At 42.2% G+C, this 20,683-nt stretch overlaps 1 protein-coding gene across 4 annotated transcripts; it reads left to right on the top strand.

The window, feature by feature from the left end:
• Positions 1 to 524: 524 nt before the first annotated feature.
• On the top strand, positions 525 to 14,754 carry snx1a (sorting nexin 1a). Of its 4 annotated transcripts, none has more exons than XM_046356963.1 (15): positions 525 to 682; positions 4,452 to 5,376; positions 6,050 to 6,198; positions 8,096 to 8,159; positions 8,485 to 8,528; positions 8,633 to 8,774; positions 8,995 to 9,073; positions 9,315 to 9,390; positions 9,788 to 9,901; positions 10,133 to 10,226; positions 10,417 to 10,622; positions 12,367 to 12,510; positions 13,074 to 13,154; positions 13,267 to 13,338; positions 13,619 to 14,754. In XM_046356963.1, exons 1-15 carry the CDS (start codon positions 563 to 565, stop codon positions 13,667 to 13,669), a joined length of 2,361 nt encoding a protein of 786 aa, XP_046212919.1. In that variant the 5' UTR covers positions 525 to 562; the 3' UTR covers positions 13,670 to 14,754. The 4 variants fall into 4 exon arrangements, with proteins under 4 accessions (XP_046212919.1, XP_046212929.1, XP_046212913.1 ...); XM_046356973.1 differs by having other exon boundaries at positions 6,047 to 6,183; XM_046356957.1 differs by having other exon boundaries at positions 6,047 to 6,198.
• Positions 14,755 to 20,683: the final 5,929 nt, after the last annotated feature.

The raw sequence follows: 20,683 nt of genomic DNA, 5'->3' as shown, positions 1-20,683 counted from the left end.
TAGTTTTCCAGATTGTATTTTGGCAAATATTTTTTCGCAGTGTGAATGTTGGGTCATGATTGAGACAACCTGGTTCAATTTAGGTCCCAAGGCAAGACCAGTTGAGAACCACTGTTCTTTGTATTGTATTGGGCTCCTGGGTGGCGCAGCAGTCTAAGGCACTGCATCTTGGTGCAAGAGGGGTCACTACAGTCCCTGGTTTGATTCCAGGCTGTATTGGTTGGCCTTCAAAATAAAAGTGCTTATTTGAATACATTGACATTTTAATTAAATGCTACATTAATAGCATAGCAATGACATTTGAAGAATACTCTTGCAGGAACCCAAGGGGTGCTGGGGGTGGGGGCGTCCATGCAAAAACCAATGGTATAATCGAGGGGGGATGTTCATGAAGGAACCAATTGGAAACTCAGTGAGGGAGGCGTTCCTGCAGATGCAGGAATGCCCCGAATTGTAGGCTGCACTTGCACACCATTGTTTGAGCCGGTAGGTGGTGTTATTTTTTTCTGCCTCCCCTCAGTCTCAAAAGTTTTATATGATGCTGTCTGTCTGTTTGCGTTGAATGAAGATGGCGACCAGTTCAGAGCGTAGTCCCCCTCCCTTTCCCGAGGACCTGGAACCGGAGCCTGACGAAGTTGGAGACCAAGACAGTGATGACGGAGAAGACATTTTTCTTGGCACAGTGAGTGTCTGTTGTTGATTTCTTACTAACGTAAATATTTTGTCTAGAAAACTCGGCACTCCCCGGGTTGTTATCCAAGTAGCTAGCTACTATAGCTGCCAAACATTGCTAACAAGGGCCTGTGAAATCCATTGGGTTCATTGACACGAAGCTATTAGTTGGCTAACTAGCCGGATATGCATTAACTGGCTAACTCTCGTCTCCGGAGCAGCTAACGTTACCCCGGAGTATGGCGTGTCCTACCGTTAACTTACTCCTTCAGGTGCAAATACATGTTATTTTCAGAGGTAGACTGGCTCTGGCAGCCAAAAGAGCCAAATACTCCATATAAACGTGAACCGATGTTCAATTGCGATACGGTTCTAGAAACATAAAGCCCTTTACTTTCAAATCACATCAAAATAATTTCACAAATACTAAATATACACTCACTGTACACTATTTAAACCTGCTATTACAGTTGCAGCCAGAAGTATTTTTCAGTCACAACACGTTTCTGGCGGCCTTCCACACAGGTTAGGCGTTCGGAGCATGCTAGATAGACGACCACTTGTGCTAGTTAGCGGTCTTCCCTAAACACGCGCTGTAAACATGGAGATATGGCGGTGTGGGAACACTAGCCCCAACTCTATAAAAGGTGTGTAGTCATTTAAAACTTTTATTTCTACGTTATTTCTCGCTGATATGAAAGATGCGTTCCTTATGTTTGCAAAACCGTACCGCAATAAACGCAAGCTTTGTGGCTCTTCCAAAAGTCCCCGGGGGACTGTTCACCTGAGTACAGTACCACAATAAATAATATTGAATGTTCCATTTTATATTCTTAAAACTTAAGTTGAAAATGACGCTGTAGCTGCGTCCGGTTGACAAGACTTAATGATAATAACCCGATGTCAAAACATTTTTTAAAGTGTCCCAAGTCCTTAACCATTTGCGCTTTGTTACGGGGGTCACCTAAACAGAAACGCAACATTGACAAAACAATCAATTATCACGTTGAAATCAATTGCACGAGAGATAAGGCTGCATGTCCTATTAAACTATCGCTGCTGAAAAAAACACTCGGAATTTGAAGGTAGCAGAAGTGGATGCTGAGATCGAATCAAGCAGCAGGTCGAGCAAAGTTGGCGAATACGAATGTTCGGAATGGGCAACAGTAGTATCGAAATCTGGAACAAAAAAGGAAATAGTCTAAAATTGGAGTGGAGTATGCGTGTATGAATGATGATGATTCACTTCTTGTTGGGATGCGTTAAAGATGCGTATGTGGGAGACCGGTTTGAGTGGTTGGAAATTGTGAAGTATGCGTTAGGAAAAGTGTGTAGTCTGTCAGTGACCAAGAGTGGTCTTGTTTTTGATTAATTGTGTTTCTGTGGAACAGAGGAAAATTGCAGTGGGCCTCAAAGAATCCGGACAATATACATTTTGTGTTTTGAACTTTGGAGTAGAACACCCTTCAAAGGAGTCATCTCAGTGGTGACGACAGATGTTTAGGTTAAATACCTGATGAGAATTCCTGGTGTGGTTGGTGCCTGTCGTCTGACCTGCTGGATGAATAGAGAAAGCGGAAGTTTGTCGGTCCTGTTGCTTTTTGATTAAGAGAAAATACCTAGCATGTGAAGCTTGGTTATGTAAGATGCTGTAAGAGCTTTTCTCCCCAAACTACTTCAGTGTAAGAATTTATAAAGGATTTGGCCAAGTATGTGCAGACACTGGGGCAGCAGGTAGCCTAGTGGTTAGAGTGTTGGGCCTGTAACCGTAAGGTTGCTGGATCGAATCCCCGAGCTGACAAGGTAAAAATCTGTCGTTCTACCCCTGAACAAGGCAGTTTAACCCACTGTTCCTCGGTAGGCCATCATTGTAAATAAGAATATGTTCTTAACTGACTTGCCTAGTTAAGTGTGTTAGTTAGTTATTTATATTGAGCGTGTGTAGAAGGACCATGGCGTTGCAATTGTGATGTCAGCACAAGAACGGTTTGTCAGCAGCTTCGTGAAATGGGTTTCTATGGCCGAGAAGCCGCACACCATCATGCGCACAGCCAAACAGCGGCTGGATTGGTGTAACGCTTGGAGCAGTGGAAACATTCTCTGGAGTGAGGAATCATGCTTCACCATCTGGCAGTCCAACTGATGAATATGGGTTTGGTGGATGCCAGGTGAATGCTAACTGCGCCAATGCATAGTGCCAACTGTACAGTTTGGTGGAGGAGGAATGATGGTCTGGGGATGTTTTTCATGGGAAAGGGCCTTCCCCAAACTGTTGTCACAAAGTTAGAAACACAGAATCATCATTGTATGCTGTAGTGTTAATATTTCCTGTGACTGAAATTAAGTGACTGGAAATCTTAACTCTACAGCATACAATGACGATTCTGTGTTTCTAACTTCGACCGCAGTTTGGGGACTGCCCTTTCTTGTTTCAGCATGACACTGCCCCTGTTTACAAAGCGAGGTCCATACAGAAAGGGATTGTCGAGATCGGTGTGGAAGAACTTGACTGGCATGCACAGACCTCCACCCCATCGAACACCTTTGGGGTGAATTGGAATGCCGACTGCGAGCCAGGCCTAATCGCCCAACATTAGTGGACAACTTCACTAATGCTCTTGTTGCTGAATGGATGCAAATCCCCACCGCAATGTTCCAATATCCACAGAAGAGTGGAGGCTTCAACTCCTTAGGGGGGAATCGACTCCTTAGTAATGCCCATGTTTCTTTAGAATAAGATGTTAGATGAGCACGTGCCTGCATACTTTATAGCTGCATTCTAAGTGCCGTGACCCCCCCCCGCTCGCTCGTAAGACAACCCATGATCTACACAACCCATGATGTGGATTTATCCTGACAGTGGAGTACTTTCCTGAAAACATTTGAAAAGCTTTGCTTTTGGAGTGAACTGTCCCTACCTGCTCCATAGCTCCACTGTTTTAGATTCTTGTGCAGACTTTTCTAAAAAAAAAAAACACTCTGTCGGTGAACCCAACAGCTTTGTCAGCTAAATTACTCACTCAGGGTGTAGGAGGGCAAGTTTGAGTATAGGTCACACCCTGGAGTTTGCACATGTCAAGTGAACCTCATATTGCTGTAAAAGTACAGGAAGGGAGGCTAAAGCTCAGCCTCCAGTCATGTGAGTCTCAGATGTGGCCACATGCTCACTACCAGGAAGTTTTCCATAGAACCCAAGTTTTAATTCTTCAATCAGGCTTCTGAACGCAATCTTTGATTCCTGGAAAACGATGAATTCCTCCTCTTAGAAGTTGTGGTAGACATGTATTTATCTGTGTAGACCTGACAGACGTTTTGTGTTATTCCTGGTAAGTTCTCTATTTCTTCTGTGCAGTTACTTATTTTACATTTACATTTAAGTCATTTAGCAGACGCTCTTATCCAGAGCGACTTACAAATTGGTGCATTCACCTTATGACATCCAGTGGAACAGTCACTTTACAATAGTGCATCTAAATCTTAAAGGGGGGTGTGAGAGGGATTACTTATCCTATCCTAGGTATTCCTTAAAGAGGTGGGGTTTCAGGTGTCTCCGGAAGGTGGTGATTGACTCCGCTGTCCTGGCGTCATTTTGATGTGGAATAGTTATTTGTATTTGTTTTAAATATCTTTGACTCTTATAATGTAGTTTGAGTGGAATTCACATGGATGTTAAATCAATTGTAAAACGTGACAGAGTCGTGAGTGTCTTTGCTGTTGTTGCTGCTGCAACCTTGCTTATTTGCATGATTTGAGAAATGCTGTTCTTTCTTCATCTCCAGGATAACCCATTGGAGATAAAGATGGACCCTTCGCTGTCTGCAAGTGATATCGCAAGTTCAACCAAACCACTGAGTGAAGCATCTAGTCCTCCAGTGATGGACCTCCTTAGTGAACCAGCAAGCCAGGCATCTAGTGCGCCAATGGTGGACCTCCTTATGGAACCAGCAAGCGAGGGATCTAGTGCTCCAATGGTGGACATACTTAGTGAACCAGCAAGCGAGGCATCTAGTGCGCCAATGGTGGACCTCCTTATGGAACCAGCAAGCGAGAGATCTAGTGCTCCAATGGTGGACCTCCTTATGGAACCAGCAAGCGAGGCATCTAGTGCTCCAATGGTGGGCCTCCTTATGGAACCAGCAAGCGAGGCATCTAGTGATCCAATGATGAACCTCCTTATGGAACCAGCAAGCGAGGCATCTAGTGCTCCAATGATGAATCTCCTTATGGAACCAGCAAGTGACGACTTAAAGGAGCCTCCCAAACCTGACATCGACCCATTGGCTGACATTATCAACGACACTCCACTCATTGAAGTCAAAACACCGGTTGCTGCAATGCCCCAGGAGCCACCGAGCGACCTCTTTGACGATGAGCCTAGCGAACTTTTCGCTGAACCACGACAAAGTAACACCGCCAAGCAACAACAAACTAGCATCTTTGACGAACCTGATGAGGACCTCTTCAGTGAACCACTGGGTGAGGCCTCGAAGAAACCCCAGAATGATTTCTTCAAAGAAGCACTTGCACCAGTGGCCAAAGCTAGCAATGTCTGCGGTCCTCTGAGTGACAACTTCAATGAGCACCCCACTGATATATTCACTGAGGAGGCTATCACTACTCTCCCTAGTGCAGTCAGTACTGTTTCCGTCAACTCCAAGACCAACGGAGTCCACTCTGATGAGGAGGAACGTGATATATTTGCAGGTAAGAATTTACAGGTTATTAATCATATATTTCAAATGATACATTTTAACGTGCTATATTTGCTGAGGGCTTGAAACAAGCAATGAAATGAACAAAAACTGTGTGTGTGCAAGCCATTAGGGCTGATAAGGAAACTGCTGTCTCAGCGTTGTGCCGTTAGGAAGAGGAAAGCTGAAACAGGAGTGTCCTTTGCTGACCCCTCACTCACATTAATAAACAGACAGAGTAGTACCTTCCTGGTGTTGATCATGAGGAATGTGGCCCCTCTCACGTGGACTCACACACTCACCTGACCAAAAGACTGGAGTGAAATATCTGTCAAAATCTTCAATTGATTCTCCCATTGGCTTTTCTACCATGGACTCAGAAAATATTGACAATATGATTTAGTCTGGAAGAAGAGTGCCGTTGTCACTATTCCCTGACAGAGACAGTGGCTCTATTGTAGTCAGATCTTCCAGACCTTTGAGTGAGTTTGTGGCAACCAGCATGTTCGACAGGTAGAGGAGTACTGATGCAAAGAAAATAAACAGGTTTGGGGTAAATTGGATATGTGGGAATTGACTCCAATTAACTTAAATTTGAAAAAGCGTGACTGCCTCCAATACCATGAATTTTTAGTCTTACTACCCTCATCGCTCTCTCTTTTGTTTCTGCTCCCCTCTTTAAGAAGCCACCGTAGAGCTGTCTCTGGACAGCCCTAGGAATGACAGAAAAAAGAAAGAGGCAGCCAAGCCCTCTGCGTCTGCCCCTGCTCCCTCAGTCTCAGCAAGTGCTTCCAAACCGCAACCCAAGACCCTGGAGGAGGTACAGTACATTACAGTACGGTACAGAACTGCAACTAAACCAACTTTTGTATTGTTAATTCGATTTCCGTGGGTGCGTATACATTGACCTTAAGGGGTTTTAACTGCTCATTCACATGTGTTCACTCCCACAGAGCATCCCAACATGGGTATTCAGTGTTGTACAATTTACAGGTCATTCAAAATACAGCTGTACATGCCTTTCTTCCACCACCTTGGTTATGTCAATTGACTCAGTCAAGTGTGTATCTGGAAGAGGTGTGAACTCGAGTCACAAATTTGACTTGATACTCGACACGATATGAACTTACTTCAGACTTGAGTCTCCGTGGATTACTCTACATGCATCAAGACAGTAGCCGCAGCATCTCACTTGCAAAAAAAAAAAATGTGCTAGTGAACCGCACACTCAGTCCTCTGATTGGACCATCAAACTGTCAATCAGCACAGGTCGTGTGAGCTGGCGCAGTGATTCTCAGTGGGGTCGCAAGGTATTGGGGGGGGTTCACGAGTGTGAAACTGAATGAGGAATTTTTCTATTTAAATTCTTTATGTATGTGTGTGGGAAGGTTCTATCCATATATATATGGGGATATAACCTTCCCAGATCTGCAGATTTTGCTGCGAAGAGATAGAATCATTAGATCATCTGTTTTAGTACTGTCCATATGTAGCTTGTTTTTGGTCACTGGTCGAGGAATGGCTGAAGAATTGCAACATTTACCTGGTGCTAACTCTTCAGATGGCACTACTGAGTGATCTGAAAAGTCAATCAATCAATAATATACTTTAATAATTGACAATCTGTAGAAATTTAGTAAGGTTCAGAATGTTTGATACAACACAGTTGGAAAAATACAAGGCAAATAGAAATCCAATATGGATGGTGTTAAGATAGCTGGGAGGGGCTGAATGGAGCTGAAGGGTGGCACTAATAACCAGCTAACTAATGTAAAACATACCGTGTCTGTAAAACGTATATAGGTTCAGAACTTTTGTGAAAGAAATAGATTGTTGAGGTTAGAGGACGGACATGAGTAAAAACAAACAAAATATAACTATTGTAAAATAGACTGTGCCCATAAAATGTCTGTATATGTGTGTGTGTGTGTGTGTATATATATATACCACCCCCCCCCACATTGGAGAAAACTAGTGAACAACAACTCTTAAGCTTCTACTTCCAGCTTCTTCTTTTATATATATATATATTTTTTTTAAAGATGGAAGTAGAAGCTTAATAGTTGTTCACTAGTTTTCTCCAAATTGGGGAGGGGTGATAGGATTAGAAAGTAATCAAGGAAAATGTATTTAGATGTGTGTACAATACCAGTTATAAAGAAATCAGTCATTTGCAATACATTTACTTAGGCCCTAATCTATGGATTTCACATGACTGGGAATACAGATATGCATTTGTTGGTAACAGGATAAAAAAAAATGAAAGTAGGGTTGTGGCTCAGACCACCATTTGCCTCATAAAGCGTGACACATCTCCTTCGCATATAGTTGATCAGGCTGTTGATTGTGGAATGTTGTCCCACTCTTCTAATGGCTGTGCAAAGTTGACATCTGTGGCATTGTTGTGACAAAGCGGCACCTGTGTAATGATCATGCTGTTTAATCAGCTTCTTGATATGCCACACCTGTCGGGGGAATGGATTATCTTGGCAAAGGAGAAATGCTCACTAACACATTTGTCCCCAAATGTCTGGGATCTTTAATTTCAGCGCATGAAACATGGAACCAACACTTTTTTTTTTTTTTTTTACGTGTTCAGTATAGTTCTTATTCTAAATTGTCTGGCTCCAACAATACAACATCACTATTTTGTATGTGAACTTGTTGTGAAAACATTTCAGATAATGCCCATTGACTGATTTGAATGACCATTTTGTCTCTACCATATGCAGTTGGAAGAGGAGGTTGAGGATAGATTTGAGCTGAATATCTCAATAACCAATCCAGAGAAAGTTGGTGAGTTTCACTACATTTCACCGTTTTCTTCCTTCTGTGAAAATGACACCTATTATGATGAACCCTGCATCAATGTTGTCGTAAAAAATAAACTGCTTCCTCATTCTCTCAATGCCTGCTGCTTCTCTTTTCCTGGTTCCTCTCCTTCCTTTCTCTGAAGTGAGAGTGAAGGGCGTACCCATATCAATGTAATACGTGAAGGTCCTATTTTTTTTAAACAAAAGTAACACAACAATAAAAGGGGTCAAACCAAGAAGTTTAAAATTGATGGTGGTTTTACCCCTTAGTATAATTGTCCAGTTAATAATTGTCTTTCATTCTACAGGGGATGGCATGAACGCTTACATGGCCTACAAAGTCTCCACACAGGTAATATCACTGCAATCAATGAAACATTTTCTAAGCCTTTTCCAGTTCAGTGTCTTCTTTACCCCTTAGCTAACACTTTGCATCTCCGCTCCTCTCTCTTTTAGACCACGCTGCCCATGTTCCGCAGTAAGACGTTCACAGTGCGCCGGCGTTTCAGTGACTTCTTAGGCCTTTACGAGAAGCTCTCAGATAAACACACACTGAATGGCTACATTGTGCCCCCGCCGCCTGAGAAGAGCATTATGGGTAATCTATAGTATACGCATAATTGTATACCTTGAGTTAATGTCGCTTTAGGCAGCAAATCATTCATAGTTTCTCAATGGGGGCCATGCATTTTCCACCATTTTCCATTGTCAAAGGATCAATTTTGGTTCGTGGGTCTTTGACCTATTGATGTGTTTGTCCTGGTTTTGACCATTTGTATGTGTGTTTTAGCCTAATTGATTTGTCATGTTTCGGACAGGCATGACTAAAGTCAAAGTGGGAAAAGAGGACAACTCGTCGGCTGAGTTTGTGGAGAGGAGGAGGGCGGCTCTGGAGAGGTACCGAATGGGCTTTCCTCTTGAGGTTTCCTGTATTGGCAAAACGGTGATGGGTAGCAGTAGACTTGGAACCGTGATAGTATAACTTGTAGATGAGCACTTTTTAATGAGCCATTGCATAGGGACTTGGTTGTGAAGGTAGTATGCAAAAAGTTGGGAGGTCAATTAGAAGTTCGGACTAAATGACCCCAATGTAACTGTAGTGAAATGTTTCATTTGTTCGGTATTGTCATCCCAAAAGGTATCTGCAGAGAGTGGTGTTCCACCCATCACTGATACAAGACCCTGACGTCAGAGAATTCTTGGAGAGGGACGATGTAAGCTCGACGTGTGTGCGTGCACCACCCTCACACAAAGATACTGTCTGTCTATCCACACACGCATGTGCTTGCCCTGCACATGACCCATTTAATGTCTCAGGACCCTGCTGTCCCATTTTCTGTTAAAATGCTTGATAGGCTTTCTGTTACATTTTCACACGCTGTGTGAAAAGTGATAAATATTGTTCAGACTTGTCATCCATGTGTGCATCGGGGTCTGATTCAAGAATTTCAGAGCGCCGTCCATTTCCAATTAGGATTTTTCCATATGTGAATTTGTAGCCATTTCAATTGACCACAAGAGACCTGACTGCAAAGCGTTTTGCTACGTTGTGCACTAATGAATGCGACCCTGATGTGACTCTCTTAAGGTGTGTGTGTGTGTGTGTTGTAGATGCCCAGGGCTCACAACACCCAGGCTCTGAGCGGCGCCGGCTTCCTGAAGATGATCAACAGGGCTACAGACTCCCTCAGCAAGATGACCATCAAAATGAATGAGTCGGATGTGGTGAGTCTCCCTCCATTGACCACTGTGACACAGTCTCCGTTTGACTGGGTGCGTTCATTTTACCTCACCCGTGGCCTCAGTAGCGGAGTGTGCTTATTTTAAAGTGAAGTCTACACCCACCCAGGTGAATGGACCCAGCATCACTAAAACAAATGCACCCACTATCTTGCACAATAGATACAACCGTTGCGGCTCTAATGTGCTGTTGCCTGTGTCATGCTGTGTTACCAGTGGTTTGAGGAGAAACTGCAGGAAGTGGAAGCTGAGGACCAGCAGCTGAGGAAGCTCCACATCATGGTGGACTCTCTGGTTGGACACAGGAAAGGTACAATGGAATACAAGTGTTTTATCGGACAGACTCAGATGGACACACAAGGCTATAAGCAGTGCATGGCCACCTATTATGTGTGGAATGGAAATATGTCTTCTTGTTGTCCCCTTTTCCCACCAAACTACACACACGCTTTAAGGCTTTAAGCGGCACATGCTTAACTTCCACCCTCTACTCTCCCCAGAGTTGTCGGTAAACACGGGTGGCTTTGCCAAGAGCGTGGCGATGCTAGGCAGCTCGGAGGACAACACGGCCCTGTCCAGAGCCCTCTCCCAGCTGGCCGAGGTGGAGGACAAGATGGAGCAGCTGCACCAAGAGCAGGCAGCCAGCGACTCGTTCTGCTTCGCCGAGCTGCTCGCCGACTACATCCGCCTGCTGGGATCTGTCCGGGTACCTACAGAGAGTCAATGGCATAACACAGGCTGTGTCTGAAAATGTTAAAAGCTGTTAAATCCTTGTTTCCTCGTCCTTTTTTCCTCCAGTTCTTTCCCCTTTCTCAAAGCACATTGGAGGAAGAGGGCGGCGGTAAGGGCACTTTCAGAGTGAGGTATTGAGGAAAAAGGGACTGAGGAAGCGATTTGATTATGACTAAGGCTGTTGCGGTGACCGTATTAACATGACACCGGTAGTCGTGACATGACCGCAGTAAAATTCCATGAGACCGTGGAGTCACGGTGATCTCCTCTGATGCACTCTGGACATGTTGGTAGTACCCAACTTGCTAATGACCATCAGGTCCTAATGACCTGGTACTCTTTGCTCTATTGTCCCTCTAACCACTATACACATCAATGCAAATGCAATCGAAAATGACATCAAACACTTATCATCAAAACATGATTTCAAAACTTACCTCAATGAGGTTATACAGCAGGTTGAAACACTATAAAACATGGTCATTGTGGATGTTTCAAAGCCTAACAACAAAGCCGAACAAACAAATGACATGAGTAAAGATTCAATTGAGAATAGTCTGATGGGTGAAAATATGATCACTTGATGAGAGAACAGCTGAGGTGAGGAAGCTGCTTTTTTTTTTTTACCTTCTCAAATCATCAATAGCCTATAGTTTCATCAGGCAGCCCATATGTTTTGATTTCTAAAGACATTAAGGTTTGTATCATTCACAACTAAAGTTGCCAAATACCTCTAAATCTAGCTGAGGAGTATTTGTCTACTTCCCTTTTGTGGGGGGAAAAACTCATTCTGATCAAATCAAATTTATAAAGCCTTTCTTACATCAGCTGATATCTCAAAGTGCTGTACAGAAACCCAGCCTAAAACCCCAAACGGCAAGCAATGCAGGTGTAGAAGCACGGTGGCTAGGAAAAACTCCCTAGAAAGGCCGAAACCTAGAGAGGAACCAGGCTATGAGGGGTGGCCAGTCCTCTTCTGGCTGTGCCAGGTAGAGATTATAACAGTACATGGCCAAGATGTTCAAATGTTCATAAATGACCAGCATGGTCAAATAATAATAATCACAGTAGTTGTTGAGGGTGCAACAGGTCAGCACCTCAGAAGTAAATGTCAGTTGGCTTTTCATAGCCAATCAATCATTGAGAGTATCTCTACCGCTCCTGCTGTCTGATTGGCTGGGCCTGGCTCCCCAGTGCCCAGTTATGGGAAATCCATAGATTAGGGTCTATTGAAGTTATTTAAATTGACTGATTTCCTCAGCAAAATCTTTGAAATTGTTGCATGTTGCGTTTTATATTTTTGTTCCGTATACAATAATGGCACTGGACTTTAAGCATTTCTTAACAGACCTATGGCATGGAGCATAGCCAGATAACATACAGTAGGCTAACTCATTCTATTCTTCTGAAATGCATTCTCTTTGTGTTTCTTTAGACCTGACTAAAATACATGTATTTTCTTTGATCGTGTATATTACTTTTTTAAATGTAGATGTTCCAAAGGTGTGGAGGCCTGGTGAAGCTAAACGTGCTTGTTAATTAATGGTCAGTTACCGTGAAACCGTCTGTTTTTGCATGACAATAACTTGGCTGACAAATGTAAGTGACTGCCACAGCCCTAATAAGAGTAACGTTTTCCGACGCAGCTATAGGCAACACACCATAATAACTCTCACCCTGAGATGAGACCGTTAAATGGTGTGCGTTTCTCTCCTCAGGCCTCCTTTGACCAGCGGATGAAGACGTGGCAGCGCTGGCAGGATGCTCAGAACATGCTGCAGAAAAAGAGGGAGACAGAGGCCAAGCTGCTGTGGGCCAACAAACCTGACAAGCTGCAGCAGGCCAAGGATGACATCACTGAGGTAGCGCGCTGCCCGACGCCTGTACTGCCCAATACCTTTTGTCTCTCCGGGTTGTGTTCATTAGGCACCAAATGGAAGAAAACAAATTGAAAAGGGAGGGAATACATATAGACTTTTCGAATAAAAAAAATGTAATTGGATTTTACGTCGCTAAACATTTTCTGAATCGTGCCCTAATGTCTTAAACACACAGTCAGGAAGTTCTGTCCCCTGTTGCAAACGGACCAAGTACATACACAAATCACGTGACATGAAAGTCACTGTTTGACTAATGCCAATAAAATGCACCTGTTCCTCTTACTTTCAGTCCTCCAAGAAGTGATGGCATCACTTTTTACCAGAAATTAAACTCTCAGATTGTGCCTTTCACCCATTTCCCACCACTAGCGTGTTTCTTAACATTGATCCCTAGGATCCACTGTGGCATTTATTATTATTAATTTTACTGGATTTGACTCAACTGTACACATTGGCATACAAACCAAATGGTAACCTAAAGGGAAGTAAATGTGCTTTGCTTACATACCAAATGTGCCTCCTTTCTCAACTCCTCTCTTTCCTAGTGGGAGGCCAAGGTGACTCAGTATGAGAGAGACTTTGACAGAGTGTCAGCTACAGTTCGCAAGGAGGTGCTCAGGTTTGAGGTAAAACATATTTTTATTCTGGGGGGAGGGGAGGGGGGGGGGGTTAGGTGCTGGATAAGATGGAGAGTATAGAAAAACAATGTTTTGCTCGTGTTGTCATTTTTTCGAACAGAAAGAGAAGGCCCGCGATTTCAAGAAACAGATCATCAAATACCTGGAGTCTCTGCTACAGTCGCAGCAACAGGTAATAGTTTCTGCTCAATGGAGTAAACCTGGGCCTGTATTCTTCATAAAGTGTCTCAGAACATGAGTGCTGATCTTGGATACATTTAGCCCTTTCATATGGACAGGGGTATTTTATCCTATTTAAGCACATGTTTTGAATATGGACCCTGCTAAATAAAGACTGGGTCATTACATAACGCATGAGTTATTTGGTATAAGAAAGCAGTTTCCAATGGTAAGACTATCTGAATTGTTTTGGGAACATGGGTGACAATGTTCTTGTACTTCTCCCTCTTTAGCTGATAAAGTACTGGGAGGCATTCTTGCCAGAGGCAAAAGCGATTGCGTGATGGAGTCCGCCAGCCAATGGAAAGAAAGAAGAGGAGGCGGCCTTTTTTTATACACTTTACCTCTCGCCTATAAACCAAGAAAATAACCAGAGAGTGCGCTGCAAAGGGAAATTTGATTCGTTTTTTAAAATCATCCTAAACCTATAGCGCTTCATTCTAACTGTTGTATTAATAATTGTATATTTTCATTTAACCTTCCACATATATTTTCTAAATGGTGAAAACAAACTTTAGCTCTTTTGTGATGGTATGGATGTGGGTGAGGGCTGGGTGTCCAAATTGCGTATGCAATGTTAATGATTCCATTAGTTCCCACTTCAGAACAGGAGAAATCATTGTTCTCAGTGCAACATCCTTATATTAACAATAGGAGATTTTTTACACATTAGCATTGTTAATAATTCACAACAGAGTGCCCATCACACACATGACACACGAGGCAGCGTTTCTGGGGCTTTCAAGGGGATCTAGTTGAATTAAATGCCCAATTCCAAATCAAACACCAGCACCCTGCTCCCCATGCACTTCTTAAGAATCAAGATAAAGGATTGGGTATAAGTAAGCAATAATAACACAGAACATCCGCCTAGTCTTTCAAAAGGCTTTGCGTTGTTGCTATTGTGGCTGGGGGTCCATTTTGAATTGAGTCAAAGACACATGTGGATCCACATTCAGCCTGTATAATTTGGGAGGATCTTGAGATGTTTAAATTTCTACATTTTGAGTTAAACTTTTTTTGTTATTATTATACATGATCGGTTCAATCACTGTGGACATGACATCAACCCTTCAAAATAAAAGTCAAGAAAATAAGAACCAAAGTTGATAAGTGTGAAAAATAATGTAAAAAGTTTAAACCACGTCAGTAACTGTTAAAAGTACTGCTGGTCCACATGGAAAGCACGTTAATTTCAATGGAAGCTGTCTTTATATTGTCATTCATTTGGATGAATGGCTTCGGATTTGGGGAAAATGAAACTGTTTCAGGGAAATACTCCAAAAGGGCAATCGAATCTTCTCAACATGCATTGTAGTTTTCACTTTGCATGAGGAACCGCATCCATTAAAATGATCACTTACCTGTATTATTTGTGGAACAGAGTTGTTACTTTCCCAGAATGAAAGGTAGTGGGTCTTTAATTCAGACTAGCTAGTAATACAATTGGGTTGGTCATTCTGATTGAGTGAAACTTCCTGGACCTTGGGTAAACAGTTGATCATGATTTAATGGCTCAGATTAGCGCCATGTTTAGGCTATATACATATGACTAAGTCTATTTTTCAGTGCTTATCAATTAGTCTAAGAACATGGTCCTCGAGACGCTTGGGTCAAACAACACCTGTTAAGATTAAAGATGCCCAAATCATAATTGTAGTAATCAAGAGAAACAAGCAAGACTCAATGTATGAGATTTTGGGATGTAAACCATCCACCTGGGAGGATGCTAGGGACTGATTGTTTAGCAACAAAATGAGTCGTGCGCAGCTATGGTGCAAAACAGATGGGGTTGGCTTAGATTGTTGACATGTAAACTTTTATTTTGTCTGCAATGATTATTGAAAACGAATAGATTTTCACGATGAGCACTCAAATCCATCGTTAGTTGTTGGTTAGCTATCTAGCATATACGTAACGTCAAAATACCTCAAGACATGGTATCAAGAACAAGATGAATCGAGCCACCTACGATTCTCCACAAGCCCCATTTGAAGCGTGTGCATCGTTTGACGTGAGCTAACCCTTCTATAGTGCAATTCAAATGCTTCTTCTAACGTGTTGGGATGCATTTTATTTTAGTGCATACAATATACAGAGAGAAGTTTCTTCTATATCTGTTAATGTAAGCCATAGGCCAATACACACACGTTTCTTCCATTGTTGTATTGCCACTTTAAATCAACGTTATACTTTTACATATAAGGCGACTAATTTCCAACACTCAATGCTGCTGTCAAATAAATTATCATTTTGTTATGACAGCCCTATTAATCGATCCCACTTCTAACATACATTTCTCTATTTTGGATTAGCATGTTTTTTTTTTATTCTTAAACTCAATTGCGGTAATGGCTACACAACAGATGTACATGTAACATGTAATATATTTAGCAGACGCTCTTATCCAGAGCGACTTACAGCAGTGAGTGCATATATTTTCATAGTAAAATAGCCCCACACATTTTTGTATAGAGGTCAATGAGTCTCAAATTTGGTCAACCAAAAAATGTAATAGCTAATTTACTAAAAAGCTTCTTTGATCTAATATAAGTTCCGTAATGGTTGTTACCAATGCACTGATATAGGTGGACACACATGGCATTCTCCCGCCTGCCACATGGCCTCCTCCCACCTGTCTTCCACATTTGAGGACATGCATTTCCATTGTTAGAGCGGTCACTTCACTATCATGTCAATATAATAGAAAATCTTTGTTGGTGGGGATTAAGGTTAGGGGGCGGGTCTTACTGGGACGCACCTGTGGTTGAAAGGTGGGTCGAGGCGTCAGTCTAGGAGGAGGGACAAACTGAGGAACTTTGACTGGCTGTGCTGAGGTGGGGGTGGTGGTGGCCTGCACCTGAGACAAAACCACAGCAAATACTGTATTCTCTCTACCTGAGCTGCAGACAATTATATATCTATACTCATCGACTTCTGCAAGTAGTTTTACAGAGAGAAAGATGACTTTGTACCAAGCGCCACCACACACCACTGCCCCAAAGCACCTCCTCATTAAGAGACATGGTTTTCAATAAAAGAAATCTCAATTTTGACCATGCATATTTCCATACACATCTACACAGGAAACACATTCTAGCCACTTTGCTCTAATAAACTTTGTAAGAGACCAAAAAAAAAAACAGATTGAATCTTTACTGCTTAATTTGAAAACACTTTGGGGTCCCCAAACTGCTACCAGTTATAATAGAAGTGTTTGAATGAGTTGAACTAGAAAAGATGACAATGATAGGATGATACCTAAATGGGGACGTTTAATTCTCGTTGGCAGCTGACACCAGAGTTTTTTTAACTGCCGTAAATTATGGGAAATAAAGTTGTTTGAAGAAAAATAAAAAATAAAGTCAAATTAGCCGTTATTTATACGCCCCCTCCATGTGCAATACTAATAAAAGGCTACTGTATTCTCGAGTTCCTGTGGTAAAGCATTGGCCCACGTGTTCTGTTTTAAAGGTCCAATTCTACTCTTCATCAAATAATATCTGGGTAACAATTAAGTACCTTTCTGTGATTTGCTTTTGACCATTTTAATTTAAAACCATTTCTCAAGCAATAATTTTCCTAGGACTGTCAAAGTGGTCTGAGTAGCTGTTATTGGCAGAGATGTTTGGAACTCTTATTGGTCTAACTAATTTAGCACATGGTGATGTCTCCAGGCAGTCCAAAAGCTCCATCCAAGTTTTCAAACAGCTCTTACATTTAAAAAGGCATTTTCACAGTATTATTCCAACCTCTGTGAAAATATACACTGAGTGTACAAAACATTAGGAATGCCTTCCTAATATTGAGTTGCACCCACTTTTGTCCTCAACACATTCTCAAATCTTCGGGGCATGGACTCTACAAGGTGTCGAAAGCGTTCCACAGGAATGCTGGTCCATGTTGACTCCGATGCTTCCCACATTTGTGCCACGTTGGCTGGATGTTCTTTGGGTGGTGGACCATTCTTGATTAACACACAGGAAACTGTTGTGTGTGGAAAAACCCAGCAGCGTTTCAGTTCTTGACACCAGTGTGCCTGGCCCCTACTACCTTATCTCGTTCAAATGCACTTAAATCGTGTCTTGCCCATTTACCCTCTGAATGGCACACATACACAATCTATGTCTCAAGGCTTAAAAATATGTTTTTAACCTGTTTCTTCCCATTCATCTACTCTGATTGGAGTGGATTTAATGGGTGACATCAATGTTTAATAGCGGTTGGCATCCAATATGTTGCATTACTGCCCCCAACTGGAATATAATATAAATCCATTATACTTTGATACAAAAACATTTTTGTGAAAACAAAAACACTACCCCATTCCACTAATTTGACTTTATCTGTTCCCGCACCACGCCAACGGCCTGGGAGGACGGGACACCACCGCTCAACACACCTTGTAAATCTTCTAAAGTCCAATGTACTTCTCTGCAGCTGCCAACATCTATTTTCAGTGATTTCTGCAGTACAGTTGATAACCATTGCTATGAACGCTAAGAAGCCAACGTTAGTGAAGTATATATCACTCGTTGGCCTATCCCTCTGTGCTGGCACAGATCTACTACCCACAGGGATCCTCTCAGGATCCCTCACCCTTGACCCATCCTCCTCTACTTTCTTCACTGCCTCAGCATACGACAACTTCTGCACTACTCTGGCCACTTCGACCTGCCTCTTTCGCACTTCTGACACCACGTACAGTTGGCACACACAACTTTATCCATCGAACTACATGATCCTCTTTCCTATGCCGTCCTGAACACTTCCCACATCTTGGAATCTCCCTCCTACACACTACTGTAACCTGTCCATAAATGTTGCACCTGAGACACTGCTGTGGATTCAGCAGAAAAGCTCTAACAGAAACTGATATATTATAACATGACTTTATTGGTAAAAGACACTAACTCAAAATGACTGACTGTGACTCTTACTTCACCACCGGGTCTGCGTTGCATCAAACGGCAGGTGTCATGAACGCCAATCTTAAAATTCAATTGCTCCACCTCCACAATTAACATTAGACCAGAAATCAATCACTCCTTTCAGTAGTACCCTATTCATAAGCGCAAAACAAGAAACGGATGTTGACCAAAGTTGCGTGACGCCTGCTCCATCTGGGCAGAAAAAAAAACATATCACAAGACCACTACAGGTTACCTTCACTGATTCAACAGCACCCAACTCCTTGCCCACCCACCCTGAAACCACAAATGGATCCACTTTCTCCAAAAATGTTGCTCCTACTGTACGAGATTCTCCTTTAACATGTCCATCGATGCCAGGATTGGACTCCGAGCTTTTCACCACACCTTCCACCTCACTTCACTTCCATTTCACCTCCAGAACTCGGTCTGGCGTACCCCTCACTCTGTTTGCACTTGACACAAATCTTCTTCGACACGCCTCCCTCTTTTCCGCCGTCTTCAACAGATAAAGACTCAAGCTCTGCCTCCCTCACTCTTCAACCTCTTCTTCCTCTCTTCCGTTTCTCCTCTGAAAACCAATTAAACGACTCCTTGTGAAAATATTCCACTTGTCCACATCGAAACCTCTTTCTTGCCTCCTCAACAGAACATCTCTACTACAACTGACAGCTCAACAGGTGACATCAATAAGGGATCATAGATTTCAGTCTCATATTCCTAATGTTTTGTACACTCCGTGTATATAAAACAAAGTAAAATCACGTTTTTGACTGCACTGGGCCTTTTAACCTATTTGAGGATGTGTATAAAGCTATTATATTGCCCTCAGGCTCACACACCCTACTCTGAGACACTAGTAGGGAACTGATCCTTGGTTTGAAGCCCTCACACTTTCACTGTTGCTTATGTTTTTAGTCACATTCCTTTTATAAGCTCCTCTTTAGCCTCAATGTCCTTTGCTTTTAGGTTGAATTGCTAAAACTAGACTTACTGTAGGAGTAGTTTTGTTGATGTCGGTCTATCTTTGCAACTCATCTGCCAACATCACATTAGGGTTAGGGTTATGCACATACAGAAACCCCCTGAGGTTGTTGACGGAGCTAGCTGACGAATTCAGGTGGAGAAATACCTTTCCTCCAACTTTCCCTTTACTCACCTCAGGTCAAGTCTAAACAAGACCTTGGTAGGTAAAATGTCTTACAAAAGCTGAGGGTAAATTATTTCCCAACAATGACTTGTGGGTTTATAGTTCTTCACTGTAAATCTTTTTACGGGAACCTTGCCTTGTTTATCTTTTAACTTAATTTATTTTTACAGCCACTGTCACCTCAAGGACAACTTTTCTCAGAACTCTGATGAAATAAAGTATTTTAGAATATATTATTTGAATTAGTGTGTGTTTTCAAAAGCTCCAAACAGATCAGATTGTCCATTATACAAAGCCCGGCCTCACATGGCCAATGACCACATAGCTGAGACTAACTTTCTTTTTGTCCTGTTTTTTTACTTTGCTGATGCTGTGACTTCTACTGCAGTAGTTGTGTGCATACAGCTAATGTTATCTTTGTTCCTACTGTACTCTAGCCTTCTGTTTTTTTCTGGTTAACCAAGTGTATAGCGCAGCACAATGCCCTGTTCCTCAGAGTTGCTTATGTGAGCATTATTTCCTGCTTGGATTGAATAAGGCCAAGTCAGCAGAGGAATACATGAATGAGGAAGTCACAGGATATCATGTCACACCATGTGATTCTCATTTATCATTTTCTATACATAGAAAAAATTGTCATTGGACTTGTGTAAATATGCAAATTCGTGTTTGGTCAGGTAACCACGTTATATCCACAATCCTCAATAATAAGTATATTGTTTCACATTAGAAAGTGTGTGTGTGTGTGTGTGTGTGTGTGTGTGTGTGTGTGTGTGTGTGTGTGTGTGTGTGTGTGTGTGTGTGTGTGTGTGTGTGTGTGTGTGTGTGTGTGTGTGTGTGTGTGTGTGTAGCCTATGAAATGACCTTGGGAAGATCTCAGAACTGATTTGTAGTGAATTTCTCTTTAATAACCAATTAAGGTCTTAAAGGTACCTAAAGTGCAGAGTATCAAACTCCTGAGACATTTGTAAACAAAAAAACAAAAACATTTTTAGGGGGGTGCAATTGCAGATAGAACCTTAAGGCTCTGAAATGACAATCTGGGTTCAGCCATGAGGTTTTATCTGACACTTCTGAATTAGACATGTTCCGTTAAGAAAACTGTATCTATTTGAATACATACATGATAGAATAACATTATTTTACCAATATAAGAGTCAGAACACATAATCCAATACTTTAAGAAATGAAGACTAATTACTGTCATCTCTGAACAA

The sequence above is a fragment of the Oncorhynchus gorbuscha genome, linkage group LG01 (genome assembly GCF_021184085.1).
Source record: "Oncorhynchus gorbuscha isolate QuinsamMale2020 ecotype Even-year linkage group LG01, OgorEven_v1.0, whole genome shotgun sequence".
Classification (NCBI taxonomy): Eukaryota; Metazoa; Chordata; class Actinopteri; order Salmoniformes; family Salmonidae; genus Oncorhynchus; species Oncorhynchus gorbuscha.
The sequence above is the reverse complement of the archived record's forward strand: the minus strand, read 5'-3'. Positions and strand labels throughout refer to the sequence as shown.